The sequence below is a fragment of the Salvelinus namaycush genome, chromosome 2, assembly GCF_016432855.1.
Source record: "Salvelinus namaycush isolate Seneca chromosome 2, SaNama_1.0, whole genome shotgun sequence".
Taxonomy (NCBI): Eukaryota; Metazoa; Chordata; class Actinopteri; order Salmoniformes; family Salmonidae; genus Salvelinus; species Salvelinus namaycush.
The window spans coordinates 70,370,924-70,384,362 of record NC_052308.1 but is presented as its reverse complement, the minus strand read 5'-3'; the positions used below and the strand labels follow the sequence as shown (position 1 = coordinate 70,384,362).

Here is a 13,439-nt window from a genome sequence, read left to right as displayed (position 1 = left end):
GGAAAAGAGATGTGTTTCTGGACCATGCACCATGCTGCCTTGTCGACTACATGATCGAGCAGCACCGATTACTGTTGGATTTGTGAAGGGCACTCCTCCCTCACCGCTTTTGCCCGTTAATGTCAATGGCCATGGGCTGGGCTGGGTGTGGCGTACTCGGTCACATCTTTAGTTCCATGTGCACAACGTGATGGGTGTTGAGTTGCATTTCTCACCACCACTCACTTTGCAGGCTGACCTATGGTGAAGCAAAAAGAGCCCGCTGGCTCTTACCTCAGCCAATCATATTTGAGAGCGAGGACAGGCATTAATGAAAAAGAACAGAGGTTTAATATTCAATTCTTTATAGTAATAAACCAATAATAAACACAAAGTTGTAAAAACAAGGATTCCTTAAGTGATTGTTAAAAGTAGTGTTTAATATTTCTGTAATCACCATTATCTTCATAAAAACATACCAAGCAGTCACCATGCATCTTAAGTGTTTTTCCTTCTGTAAAATGAGATTATCATACAATTCAAGTCTAAAATCACAGTTGACATGTTGATATGACACTGTCTGAAATCTGCATACATAAGCATGATCTTCACCTCACCACTATCACCATCATAATTTGTCTGTAAAAATATAGAAATATATAACTTATGCATCGCCTCATACCACCAGTGTTAAAAACATCATCACCAGTCACCAGTCTCTTTCCTGAGGTTCCCTGAAAGGTATTCCCAGATGGGTGAAGACATCCTTCTCAGTGAGCGTGGGTAGTGGTGTCCCCCCATACACCTTCAAACTTCCTTGTCTCAACACGTCGCTGTTCAATGAGTGCTCTGATAGGCTCATGCGTTTTGTCTTGGCCAATGCCCTCATAGAGCGGTTAAAATGTGCCGAGCCGGTGAAGTACATGAGGGAGCAGGCGAACTCGCCGTAGGGCACCACGATGATGTCGAGGCGGCGGTGGAGCCGGCCAGGTCCTGGCAGACGACACACGCCCATATACTTCTTCTGCTCGCCACTCTCCTCATGGCTGACTAGGTCGTCCGTCAGGAAGCCTGAATAAAAAAAATATTTAAGAACAAGAACCGGGTCGCATTCATTAGGGCACACCGTAGCAAAATGTTTTGAAACAGAAAACACAAACGATCACGCCTAGTGAATTATGATCCAGCTCTCAGCTTATCCCACTATTAAATACTTTAAATAAAAAAAATTATGATGAATAATATCATGTTGAAAGAAGATGAATTGTCAATACAAGAGAGAAAAAAAACTTAATGTAGCTATAATTGGTTGGGAATTCACCGACAGTTAATAAATCAAATGTCCTGTATTTGGACGTGCCCTCCTACCGCTCTGGTGAAGGCTCTGTAACACTTTGCTAAAGACACCCCGGTGGGACTTCCCGTCTGGGTGAGAGATGAGGACGTCAACATCTCCACACGTGTCCTTCCCCCGGCGGTACGAACCACAGGCCATGGCCAATAGGCCAGGGTCCAGAAACTGAGCTGCCTCCTTCACCTATACAGTAGAAAAGGACAGGGATATGTTACAGTTTGTCATGGAATAACAGGGCTGCCTCCTTCACATATAGATACTGTACAACAGGCGAGGAACAAAGTAACAGTTTGCGATATCCAATAATTGTTTTGAGTTGGTAGCCCTTTACACTCGTACCTGTACCCGTATACGTGTTGAAAATGGCAGATTTGGGCACTAATAAGCGGCTAAATTGGGACGTAGTAGCTGTACAGTAACTATACATGACGTCAGAGCTCAGGCTATGCGCTTCACAGCGCTGTATGGGTTTGGACTGACAGCCATTCTGAACTTGAGCACCGCGCGCGTTAAGAAGTTGCCACCATCTCTCCCAGTACTTGGGCAACATTTGCAATTTTTTGAGGGAAATGCTTTAAGTTAAGAGGACTCTATGTACTTTGAAAGATGAGACGTTGAAGATTATTATAAATACCACTGATGTCACACAAGCAAACCAAACACCCGTGAGTCCAAATGTGCACTTCACATCTCCATATCATAAAAGTCATGTCATATACAGTGTCAGCGTTTATGATCACTATGTTTGATGTACAGTTACAATGTGACATGGCATCATACCCTGAGTTGTTCTGAACAGAATGAGCCTGTTTGTTTATTCTGAAGATAATTTGCCACCTGAATGCACTGACTCCTTTCTATGTACCAAAATTACAATCCGTTTCTCTGAATGACCTGGTGAAAGCCTAACTTATAACTTAGCTAGCATGTTGCCTATAGAACAAGCTTTCAAATCATGCCCACATGACCCAGATTGTGATTTATAATAGACTGTTTTGGGATTGTGTAAACAGCAACAGTAATTGTGTGATGGCGGGAATGCAAGGTTGTGTTTTAAACTAAACAACTACAAGTGTGCTTGCTCTAGTTCCTCAATGGCACAGCTAGGAGAGGTCAAAAAGTACCTTATAGTTGAAGACTTCTTTGAATCATAAAAGTGCATTGAAATTGCTTAGGAACTGTGCACACTTTGGATAGGTGTGTGTCAACTTGGAGACACCAGTTAGTCCTCTCACTCAAACCCTTGTAACTTTTTTGTCTTATGTTGCACCTACCCCACATTTTTCAGGAATACTGTTATCATGTTACTGAATGTATCCAGAGTATTTTCAGATTTCCTTATCAACAAATGCGGTGAAAAGTACAGTAAACATAAAATGCACATAAAATCAACAGTGTAATGTTTGGATTCAGTCTTGTGTCAGGTGAACTGTTGTGTGCTCACCTTTGGTCTAATCATTTTCACATTATCTTCAAACTGTTCCCTTTCAATTGCTACCATGGTTATGCATGTGCTTTTCATATTTATTCTGTAAGAAGCATTTCAATTTAGCCCTATCCATATAGGCCAATTCCCACAAGTGTAAAGGGTTAATGACTGAATCATTCCAGACTGGGCCATTTTTGTAATTATTTACGATATTGTAGCCGCATTCTCATTAAATATTCATTGTATGGCTAAAAAAATAAGGCTTAATTCATTCATTTAGACTTAATTTTCAACATGATACAACCTAACTGATTAAACGGCACAGTTTTGATTTGTAAAGCTCAATTAGAGTATAGTCTTGCACATCATGATATATCATCAATGTCAAATATCACAATATTCAATTTAATCACATAAATCGCCCAACTCTAGACCACACTGAATTAGCTCGTTCCACATACAGTGAAAAATGTTACCGTTTGGGATACAATATATGGTGGGGGCTCTCTCACCTATACAACAGGACAGGGACATTTTGTTTGTTTGAAATACAGTCAAATCTATGGTGGGGGTAGCCTGGGAATCCAAATTGAATCGCTGTTTCCCTATTGTTTTTCTGATACACTATTGTGTTTCACTATTGTCTCAGTTAAAAAACAACTGTGTAAAAGAGCAATTCAGCTTGGATCCCAAACCAGTGGTGGGGAGGACCACTTTGCATACAATGTATTTATAATGAATGGTTATGGGTTCTAGACTATGTTTCAAAGTTTTCCCCAGTAATGTTCTCTCAGGGGCCTTCATTATAACAGAAAGTTTGGTTTGTTTCTCGTTCATATTTGGACTCAAAATAACATGTTGTACACGTGTTGAATCTTCAAGACAAGTCCTCAAATTGTATTTATATTACCTACTTGAAATTAGAAAAGAAAATGGTGTATTTTCATAAAGCCTTGCCGGTCAACAGGTAAGCATTAGCCGTATTCAAGCAAGCCAGAACCATTTTGACGACACTACATATTATCTTGACAAGCCACAAGTCAAAAGGACACATGCTATAGTCATCTTTCTAATCTGCACTTTATATCTGGCAGCCACGAAAGCAACAGGGAAATCCAAGTAATACTATATGAAAACAACTGGCTTTGTACCCGGTGCGCCCAGTGACCAGGGCCACGTTTCATTCCAGGATTATGTTCCCTCCCCTTCACAGATCTGATAGGACTGGACAGGTGAAAGCAATAAGGCGGAATCACAGAGCTAGATAGAGGACCCATCTTTGTATCTGTGCCATTATACATGCTACAATCTCCATTTTAAAGTAGTCCATTTTCTTCTTCTTCATTGGCTGATTGCTCCCAACTCATAGGACTCCCCACGCAGTTGACTACTTTAAAGTGGTGAAAGCCCTCAATGGCAATGTCCATGCTAAAACGGGTTATATCCATGATGAGTCCTCTATCTGTATGGGCGGAATCTACAGTAGATGAGTTCTTGCTTTACACCCACCCAGTTGTCTCAGATCCATGAAAGGGAGTGAACGGAGGCAGGGGGGAGGAAACACCTTTCTGGAATGGAACACAGCCCTGGTATCTGCTGACATATGATGCGCCAAGTTTCTAAGAGTGAGTTCCCCCCCTTTGGGATACGGCCGGCAGGACTCTGACAGAGAGTGGGATGTCTGCTTTCTCCATCACACACAGACCAGGCTAGGAGAACTGGACTGACAGTCTGCTTAGGGGCCAAGGCAAACTTAAAACATCTGAACTTGGCTTTGAGGTTCCGTAGCATTTCACTTTACAAGATCTCTTGTTCGCAAGGGGGTTAGAGTACTGGACTGGAGACACTTTCCTAAAGAAACTCTCTTAACCCCACTAGATGAAGTGGGAAGAAGAGGTCTGTTTAGTCTATAACTAATATACTGTTAGAATGTTACATTTTAACATTGATTGACCTTTAATGTGGGTGCTTGAGACAATAAGAGGGAGATGTGTTACCGTTTTTTCAATGGTGGCTGCCTCTTCTCTGGGCATCCGGTCCAGAAAGTCGTCGTAGTGTTTGAGTCCAATTATTTGGTTGTGGTTCAGATTGGCCTTGGTGCGGATGTCCTCCAAAGTGCGGAACCCCTAAGATGGAAAATATATATATTTTTTTATCTCATGTCAAATCGATTTGTATCACACTATCAAACACTAAAATAACTGCACACTCCACAATACAAAAATAACAAATCTTACACAGTCATAGCAGTGTTGCATGCAAAATCAGAGAGCGAGAAAGAGAGACACACACAGACAGAGAGACTGACTGTGTGACAACCAATCCATCTAACCTGTGTGTACCAAAGCTGGGCAGTCTTGGCCCCTGCCCCCCAGATATTGGTGAACATCTCCAGTACTGGCACTGCCTCTCCCAAGTGATCTATCTTACGGAGGTGCCCACTCTCCATGATCTCCATGACCTTGTCAGCCATCTTCTTGCCAATGCCCTGGATCTTACAGGCCTCCTGAAATTTGACAGGCATGGTTTAGTTAATTACAAGGAGTTAAAAGGCCCACTGCAGCCATTTTTATACTAATATCAAATCTTTCTGGATAAAAATGATGTACCTTACTGTAATAGTTTTCCATTCAAATGGTCAAAAATAAACAAAAATGGATTTTAAGCAAAAAACTAATTTTCTGAAGCAAGAATTTAGCAGGACTGTCACAGTGGGGAGGGAAAACAGAAAACTAGCTGTTATTGGCAGAGAGGTTTGGAACTCTGTTACTGGTCTACTAACTAATTTACCAAGCTAAAACTCCCATTCTTTGGGGAAAAACCTGGGTGAAGAGAGGAGCTGTGCCAACGTATTTTATTTGTGTTACTTTAATTGCTATCATTTATGTATTTATATTGCAAGAAATGGCAGTTACAGGTGTTAAAAAATGCAAATATCTCTAAGTTCAAACGGGGGGCACTACCCTCCTCCAGGCCTCCCCCCGCCGGTACTCAGCAGCACAACCTTATTAAAAAAACCTTGTCAAACCATGCAGATTAGTAGGTCCTGTGTAGATTGTGTTTTCAACAAATGAAGCAACTATCAGGAAATAACATTGATCACATTGTCACACTAACTCCACTATACACGTCACGTTGCTTTTCCATCAGCATCTCATCAATGTGACGTTTTACTTGCTACACAGAGCACGTTGTTATGAGAGTGGAGAGGAGCAGAGGGGGAGTGTCTGTATTCTATTTTTCCTACTGTAATATACATATTAATTGATTATGCGTAAGTACAATAGCTTTGGCCCAGTTTTTCGCAGGTACTAGTGGTTGTACTAAATTATCCTCTAATTTTACAAGTTGCTAGATAGTCAATGTAGCTAGCTAGCTAGTAGTAGCAGCTTCGTGACTTCAGAAATCTATGTAAATAACCATCGGTGTATAGCTGAGGCCATTCACAAGATAGAATGAACACGATTCTTGAACTTGACGCAACACGCAGCTATCATTGATTTAAAAGGAAGCATTTCCTCAATGGCTTCATCGGCTGTTGTACAATATGATACAAAACACAGTAAAACAGAATTTTTACTGCACTGGGCCTTTAAAGACTCCTTTCAGGCCACTTGAAATTGAACCAGCAGCAATCAATTTATGCATCCATCAATACACGATTCATGCACCCATCTTGTCAATAACAGGGATGCAGTTGCGTAAACCAACCAACCACATTTCACAATGTTTGCAATAGTGTGAATAGAGAGACAGGAATTAATTATGATGACACAAATACAAAATGGCCGACCATAATCACCAACTATGCAGATATGGGACTAAATAACCTACCTCATAGGACGTGATAGGCTTGTGGTAGCTCTTGAGGGCGTTGACGGCTTTGGAGTAGCCCAGCGCTCTCCATCTGTCCCCCTGGTGCGTGTAGGCCTTGGCCAGCACCTCCAGTTTATCTGTGATGTGCTTGTTGTGGTTGTCAACCTTGGACTGGGAGGACTGGGCACACACCCACTTCCCTGAGAGAGGCTTCTGTTGGGGGTCTGAGGGGGCAGTGGTGGTACTGGGGGTCTCGTCCTTGGGGTGCAGGCCACTGATCAGAGCCTCCAGATCGCTCTGGGAGACGCCATATTCATCTTTAGTGTCTTGGACCTATGGATACATGAAGTAAAGAAGTGTATGATTAGGGCCAGAAGAAGCTATCATGCAGTGACAGGGTTATGGTTAATGGTTATGTGGTCGTCAACCTACAGTCTCTGTTGACTCATCTGGTTTTATTTCATCAGAGATCGGCTGCTTCATGTCCTGTGTGGCTGGAAGTGGGATACTGTTGAGCATGTCTTCTTTGACACCGTCCTTTGTAGTTTCCATGTCTTTGTCTGGGTTGAGTAGGCTGTAGTCTGTTGTATCCAGCAGTCTCTGCTCACTGATGCAGGTGCTGAGCCAGGTGCACTTCAACAGATAAACTCCAGAGGGCAGCCTGTCCAATTTGAGCAGCCTGAGAGCCCTGTCACAGTCCATACTGTCATCCACTACTACATGGGTGACTGTGGGACAGAGGGAACTCTCAGTTTGGCCTCCATTCTGGACAATCTGTCTCTGGAAGATCTGACATCTGGCGTTCCCGATGCTGGCTGGTAATATGTGTATGGTGACGCCCTGGAAAGCACTCCCTGAAATGGGATTGTGAAAAAGTAGTTTTACACACACACACAGGGCTTGTTCAACATCGACTGCTGACTGATCTACAAATCTAGCGTCATAAAATCATTATTATTTGTAGATCTGTCAATCAGTCACAATGTGCCCAAAATGCATTACGAATGTGATGCTCTCAAACACGGCCCACACCTGTAACAGGTACAGTTTCATTCCTCTTTGGTGGGGGGGCATCCTTTTCCTCACGTGCCCCTGCTCTCTTCACTTTGGGGAAAGCTTTCATAATTCCGTAGGCAGACATTTCGCCAGGGAAAGGGGAGCCCTGAAAAATATAAAACAGAATGTGACAACTGACACCGGCTAGCTAGCTAACTTTAGCTGACTAGCTAAGTTAGCTAGCAAACGGACAACAACAGCGGCATTTAACTGTTTTGAACAGCTGGGATTCACTCACTCCACTGAAATATGTTACGTTATATACTTATTAAACTAATTTACTATCATTGGTCGATAAACTCTTGAAAATACATGTTTTACCCCTTTGGACGACCAAAACAAAAACCAACGTTACAATGCAGATGGTTTAAAAATAATTTAACTTCCGGTTCGATATAGACCTATTTTTAGTTTTTGCACGACAAAGTGAAATATTTTTCGAGAAAATATTGTAAAACATTATGTATTATTTATTGAGTAAATGTAAACATGTTTTTGACAGATTATGGAGTTAAAAAAAATGAAAAATGTATTGTACGTTTCACGATGACCTCCGTTGCCGTGGCTACACGTGATGTTTCAGGAAGTGTCAGTTTTTTGCAATATGGCTGTGCAGAGCTGGTCAGATCTTCTAAAAGCATCCACGAAAACCGCTTTAATACACGATGGTGAGTGAAACAGAGAGATATAGACAAGTTATCATCATTATTGTGTTTTGTATCACAACATTTACCCTTGCATTCATCTAGTAAGACTTCAGTGTCAATTATAAGCTCGCTAGCATTAGCTGCTAACTAACACTAACTTTCACTTAGCCTAGCAAATCTGTTTAGCAAAGATGAAAGCTAGCTAATTCACATTTAAATGCATTTCTATTGGTGCTTTCCAAACCTCTTTCCAGGGAAAAGGAAGGTACACTATCTCTTTACAGATGGGAAAGAAATGGCAGAAGAATATGACTTGACAACAGATGAGCTCCTTGGTAAGTTTGTTTCAGATTAGACATCTTCTAAAAAAGTATCCTGCATTAGCGACATTGCTTCCTGTGCATTATATTATTTCCACTCTCAGCTGTTGTTACTTACATGTATTCTTACTTTGCAGTACGAAAGTGGCGTTCAAAAAGCACCTTGAAGGGACAGGGACCATGGGAGATAGAAGTCGGAGAGCCAGTCCCATCTACTGTAGCCTGTTTGGAATCAGATGTTATCAAGGAAAACTGTTCAAACGTGAGTTGTATTATACAATATTTACATCTGTTATATTTCAGGCCATGATCTAAATTGCTAATTGATTCTAGTTCACTATCACCAACAGTACTCATCCAAATGTGTCAACTAATACTTTTACGATCGTAGAATTAACTTCATTTTCATCATTTCACTGTTAAATTAATCATCAATAATCAGTATGCATTTAACAGTACAATGCTCTGTTGTATTTCCTCAGCCTGTATTTATGCGCAAAGACACAAAGACCAGTTTCCTGTGGAGAGTCCGGAACCTTCCCTACCCCAAAGAGGTCTACAATATTTCAGTGGAGCCTGATCAACGATGCTGCATCATACGAACAAATAACAAAAAGTAACATCCGAATAGCCTCTATTCCACTCTCATGCCAAAATGCTTTAAAAGTTAAGCATACAGTTGATATGTTTCCCCTCCTTGGAAATCTACTGATAAACTGCTAGGCCTATATCACTTCAGATATCGTTAACTACAGGTCCCTGAAAAGTGATACCACATTCAAAGTCTATATAATTTCTACAGTTGTAACGTCTTCACAATGGAGAAGGCCTCCTATATTTTCCTTTATTTTCTTTGTCAGTGCTTGTTACAGTTCCGCATATGTAAGTGAGGCTGGCTCTCCTATAGGTGGCACTGTTGACAAAAATATTGATCTCTTGCCTTCAAGAAACCCTTTTCTCACTATGGTGCGTTATCCTTTGCAGGTACTACAAGAAGTTTAATGTTCCTGATCTGGACCGAAGCCAGCTGCCATTGGATAGTTCTGCGCTCAACTTCACCCACGCCAATAACACGTTAATCGTCAGTGTAAGTACTCCTGACAACAACAACAACAACTAACAAACCAACTACAGTACTTCTCAAATCCCACCTTGGATGATTTTACACTGCAACTCTTATATCCAATATACAGAGACTGATAGGCAAACTTGAGGCTAAACTGTAAGTTGATACTGGAGACTAGATTGAAACTATATTTTTGTATTCTTCTCACTTGTATCAGAACACACCTATAAACTCAAGGGATCGAATCATTGAATTAGTTAGTAGGCTATCCTAATGTTTGTTCTAAGTATCTGATGAAGAGATTGACCGTTACTTTATGTGTATACCTATCATAATCGGTTTCTCTGTGCTATTCGATTTCTTATTCCTTGTGTTTGTTCAAATTGGCACCCTATTCCCTATATAGCGCACTACTTTTGAGCCCGACTCTGGTTGTAAGTAGTGCACTATATAGGGAATAAGGAGCCTCTGTGTTAACCCACTTCAGGCCAAACATTACACTACAGGATGTACATGGAAGGGAAAGGGGTTTCTGTAGAGGTAATTACCTATTCTGTCTTTCCTTTCAAGTACAAGAAGCCCAATGAGATATTAACGCTTGAGCACGAGCTACTCCGGGAGGTGAAGAAACTGAAGGGAACCAATGAAGGGGACGTCGACTGCAAAACTCAATGAAGTCCCAGTGTGGATCTGAGGGGATGTCACTCAAACAAGTCGTTTTTGATTTGCACTGGTGATGCAGTATCCTGTATGTTTTCTACTCTGATTTCTGGTTCTCAAGGGGATTCCACTATTGGAAAAATTTTGCGCAGTGCCTTTTCCATACTTTCCATTGTGTTTATTGCGGTCGAGGCGGGGGGATGTGGAATTGAGACAGTGAATTACAAACATAGTTACTTGTTTAAACTTGTTAGTTTTTGAAAGAACACTTACAAGTGTTCTGTCAAAAAGATATTTGAGAAATGTCACTGCTGTTCTGTAAAAAGTTCTGAATTGTTGTTGTCGAGATACGAACAATTATTGGGTTTAATACGTGATGTTGTCCGTTGAAGATGAATACAATTCCATAACATTGTTAACAACTGTCTCTACATCTCTCCTTTCCCTTAACTATGCAAACTATTAGTTGTTAAAATACTCCAAACGCAGAGAGTTCATCCCCCTCCCACAATTCTTGGTCTCCTTCCCTTGTAAAACACTTTAACACACAATGCCTTTTCCCTATTCTTTCCACACACACAAACACACACACACTGTTCTCGACGGGGTCGCCCTTACAAGCACGTCCCATTTGTGTTAACTGAATACCCTTATGCTCATGATTGTGCAGCCCAGAGTAGGCCACCCTGAAAGCCATTATGGCCGAGCTAGCCAGCACTAGCAGGCCTTACTGGTCCCCTGAGCCTGGCCCTGTCCTCCAGGGGGTGACTTTACTGGCCCAGAGTCCTCCAACAAATCCTCTCGCAAACCCCAAGACTGGGGATAGCCAAGGATATGTATGGAGCTTGGATGACAGAAGCACTATATTACTGGGAAGTGAACAAGTCGTATACTTCTTTGTAAATATAGGTTCTTGCATGACAGTAGTACTGAATTACTGCAAAGTGGAAAAAGGTTGTAGTCTCTTTTGTAAATCGAGTACCACGGTGAGCCACAATGAGAAACGTTATCTGACTGAATGCTTGCTAACTTTGACCATCAAACTCTAGGGAGATGAGTAACAAGACATTATATCTGACTAAGTTAATATGACTGAGGTTTGACCATCAAAGTTTGATTGAATGAAATGAAAAGTGAAGTGAAATTTGACTGATTGACTTTTTACCACAATGTGTTATTGTATAGCAGCTTACCTAGAGCAGTTCAAAACGAAACATAGATGCTGCATGAAAAGAAAACAATGCTGCAAAAAAGGAACAATTCCATTTAAATATAGATTCCTCTAACCTAGTAGTGATTCCTTGCATTTCTATGACTCTATGTGCCTAACCAAGTGAGCAGTACAAGGGCTAAACACGGCGACTAAACCACAGGTCACTCACTATTGTGCTTTGCATACTTCCTAAAGGGGAGGAGATGTGTCATGGGATTTGGGAACCAGATCCAACCAAAGCATAAGATCTGAGAAAAAAAGGCTCAACTAATTTCTCAAATCAAGAGTGGCTGTTGGATTGCTTTGACTTTGTGTTGTCCAAATAAAATATTGGACACGGAATTAAACGACCATTTGGAGGGTGATTTGCGTACACTGCTGTCTTTTCTCATTTGTCAGAGCAGGATAATGCCTCAATTAAAGTGCATGATGTGTTCTAGTAGCCATTGAGCCATGAGGATAGCCATTCATTTCTCAATAGGAGTAACAATAATAACACTAAAAGTTCAGGGTTTTTATCCTGTCAGATTTATTGAACCTTTTTGATCACAGCTTTTAGTTGTCCTCAAAGCTGGCGACGCTTTGCGCTTAGCTATATATTGAAAAACCATTCCTCATATTTGGAATCCGACCTTTAGCAAACAACCAATAGGACATCCAGACTTCAAACAGTGAGAACGAGAGAGAAGGGAATAGAGAGGGTCTGCTCTGATTCTGTTGTGCAGCCAGGCCGACCGGGTCTTCTTCCCCGTCATCTGATTCTGTTGTGCTGCCAGGCCGACCGGGTCTTCTTCCCACTGTCATTTGGCCTCTGCCGGTCATGCTCAGTTGCTCCTGGGAGAGAGAGGAGGGTTTCTTTCTGCCTCGTCCTTTCATTCCCGAATGCCTCTTCCCAGCCATTCCCTCTTTCAGCCGGTGCCACATTTTGCCACACTGAGCCCCGGTGCTCTTTCGCTTTCTCCCTCCATCCCTCCCTCCTGTGAGACTAGCTTCTTTTTGATAACTGACCCCTCGTGTTATTATTCAAACCCACTATTGTATAACATGTCCTTTTATATGAGGGCCACAAAGGGCCCATTTGATCACAGGGTTACGGTGTGTGATCGTGAGATATGCAACTACATGGTGGTAACCTTTGTCTCGAAAACAAAATTGTGGACTGACCTCATCTGCTTTTAATGCATAGCCCCAGCTATTCAGGCCCAAGTCTCACTTGCTGAGCACATTGAATTGCAGTAGCCTGTTACAGATATTGCCCCTCAGTTATCTGGGTCTCCAGTTTTTTAGGCAATGTTAGAACCTTTGGGATCCCAAAGTGACCCAGCTAGACAAATGGTTAGAAACGGCGCATTGACTCAAAATTATTTTGTGATTTTAATATACACTCTACAATAAATATTTCCATCATTTAAAAGTATTTTACAAATCTTCCAATTAAAAATATATCCATATATGTAGAAAACAGACTAACGAAAATGGCCTCCTAAATGTAAAATAATGTGTTTTACATGTATTTACTGTTAATTAGTTGATGCAACCACATGATTATCCAAAGATAGCTGCCATGTAATGTGTATTCATTATTTCTCTCTCATAACATCCTCTCTTTATAGCTGAGTAGGGTTATCACTAAGCCCAAGATGTCCTTTCTTTCATTCATTCAAATCTCATCGAGTGCTTGAGCACTAAAATCGTCCTCTGGTTATAAAAACTCTTTCCTACGAATAAACCTCGGTCTGACGTAGCAGATTAGATAGCCTACTCATTGTTTTAGACACAATCCAGTACAAAACATAACAAAAGGAGTCATTGCAAGGAGCAGAAATGTGGTAGTGGTATTTTGTTTGGTGTATTCCCCTCCCTCCCTATTCTTCCTCTTCTTCTTCGTCTGTTCTTTCC

The 13,439-nt window shown here is 41.3% G+C and overlaps 2 protein-coding genes across 3 annotated transcripts; one reads left to right on the top strand and one right to left on the bottom strand.

Annotated features, from left to right (window-relative positions):
* Nucleotides 1-401: 401 nt before the first annotated feature.
* On the bottom strand, nt 402-8,011 carry LOC120027787 (DNA polymerase lambda-like). The gene is made up of 8 exons (XM_038972817.1): nt 7,956-8,011; nt 7,611-7,740; nt 7,011-7,432; nt 6,597-6,911; nt 5,095-5,268; nt 4,760-4,888; nt 1,348-1,516; nt 402-1,050 (listed from the first exon to the last, which is right to left on the bottom strand). The coding sequence occupies exons 2-8, from the start codon at nt 7,717-7,719 to the stop codon at nt 689-691; spliced, it is 1,680 nt and encodes a 559-aa protein (XP_038828745.1). The 5' UTR covers nt 7,720-7,740; nt 7,956-8,011; the 3' UTR covers nt 402-688.
* A 181-nt stretch (nt 8,012-8,192) lies between these two features.
* Nucleotides 8,193-10,746, top strand: LOC120017380 (protein DPCD-like). Of its 2 annotated transcripts, XM_038960133.1 has the most exons (6): nt 8,195-8,302; nt 8,536-8,616; nt 8,739-8,863; nt 9,084-9,217; nt 9,586-9,688; nt 10,238-10,746. In XM_038960133.1, the coding sequence occupies exons 1-6, from the start codon at nt 8,209-8,211 to the stop codon at nt 10,340-10,342; spliced, it is 642 nt and encodes a 213-aa protein (XP_038816061.1). In that variant the 5' UTR covers nt 8,195-8,208; the 3' UTR covers nt 10,343-10,746. The 2 variants fall into 2 exon arrangements, with proteins under 2 accessions (XP_038816067.1, XP_038816061.1); XM_038960139.1 differs by lacking the exon at nt 8,536-8,616 and having other exon boundaries at nt 8,193-8,302.
* Nucleotides 10,747-13,439: the final 2,693 nt, after the last annotated feature.

Bases quoted from the DNA above. Each gene is read 5' to 3' on its own strand.
- LOC120027787 (XM_038972817.1), bottom strand. From the start codon at position 7,719: ATGTCTGCCTACGGAATTATGAAAGCTTTCCCCAAAGTGAAGAGAGCA. The intron at 5,269-6,596 runs GTAGGTTATTTA...GTCAAATTTCAG, and splicing joins AGCCTATCACGTCCTATGAG to GAGGCCTGTAAGATCCAGGG. The intron at 1,517-4,759 runs GTAACACATCTC...TCTACTGTATAG, and splicing joins CAGCCACCATTGAAAAAACG to GTGAAGGAGGCAGCTCAGTT.
- LOC120017380 (XM_038960133.1), top strand. From the start codon at position 8,209: ATGTTTCAGGAAGTGTCAGTTTTTTGCAATATGGCTGTGCAGAGCTGG. The intron at 8,617-8,738 runs GTAAGTTTGTTT...CTTACTTTGCAG, and splicing joins GACAACAGATGAGCTCCTTG to TACGAAAGTGGCGTTCAAAA. The intron at 9,218-9,585 runs GTAACATCCGAA...TATCCTTTGCAG, and splicing joins ATACGAACAAATAACAAAAA to GTACTACAAGAAGTTTAATG.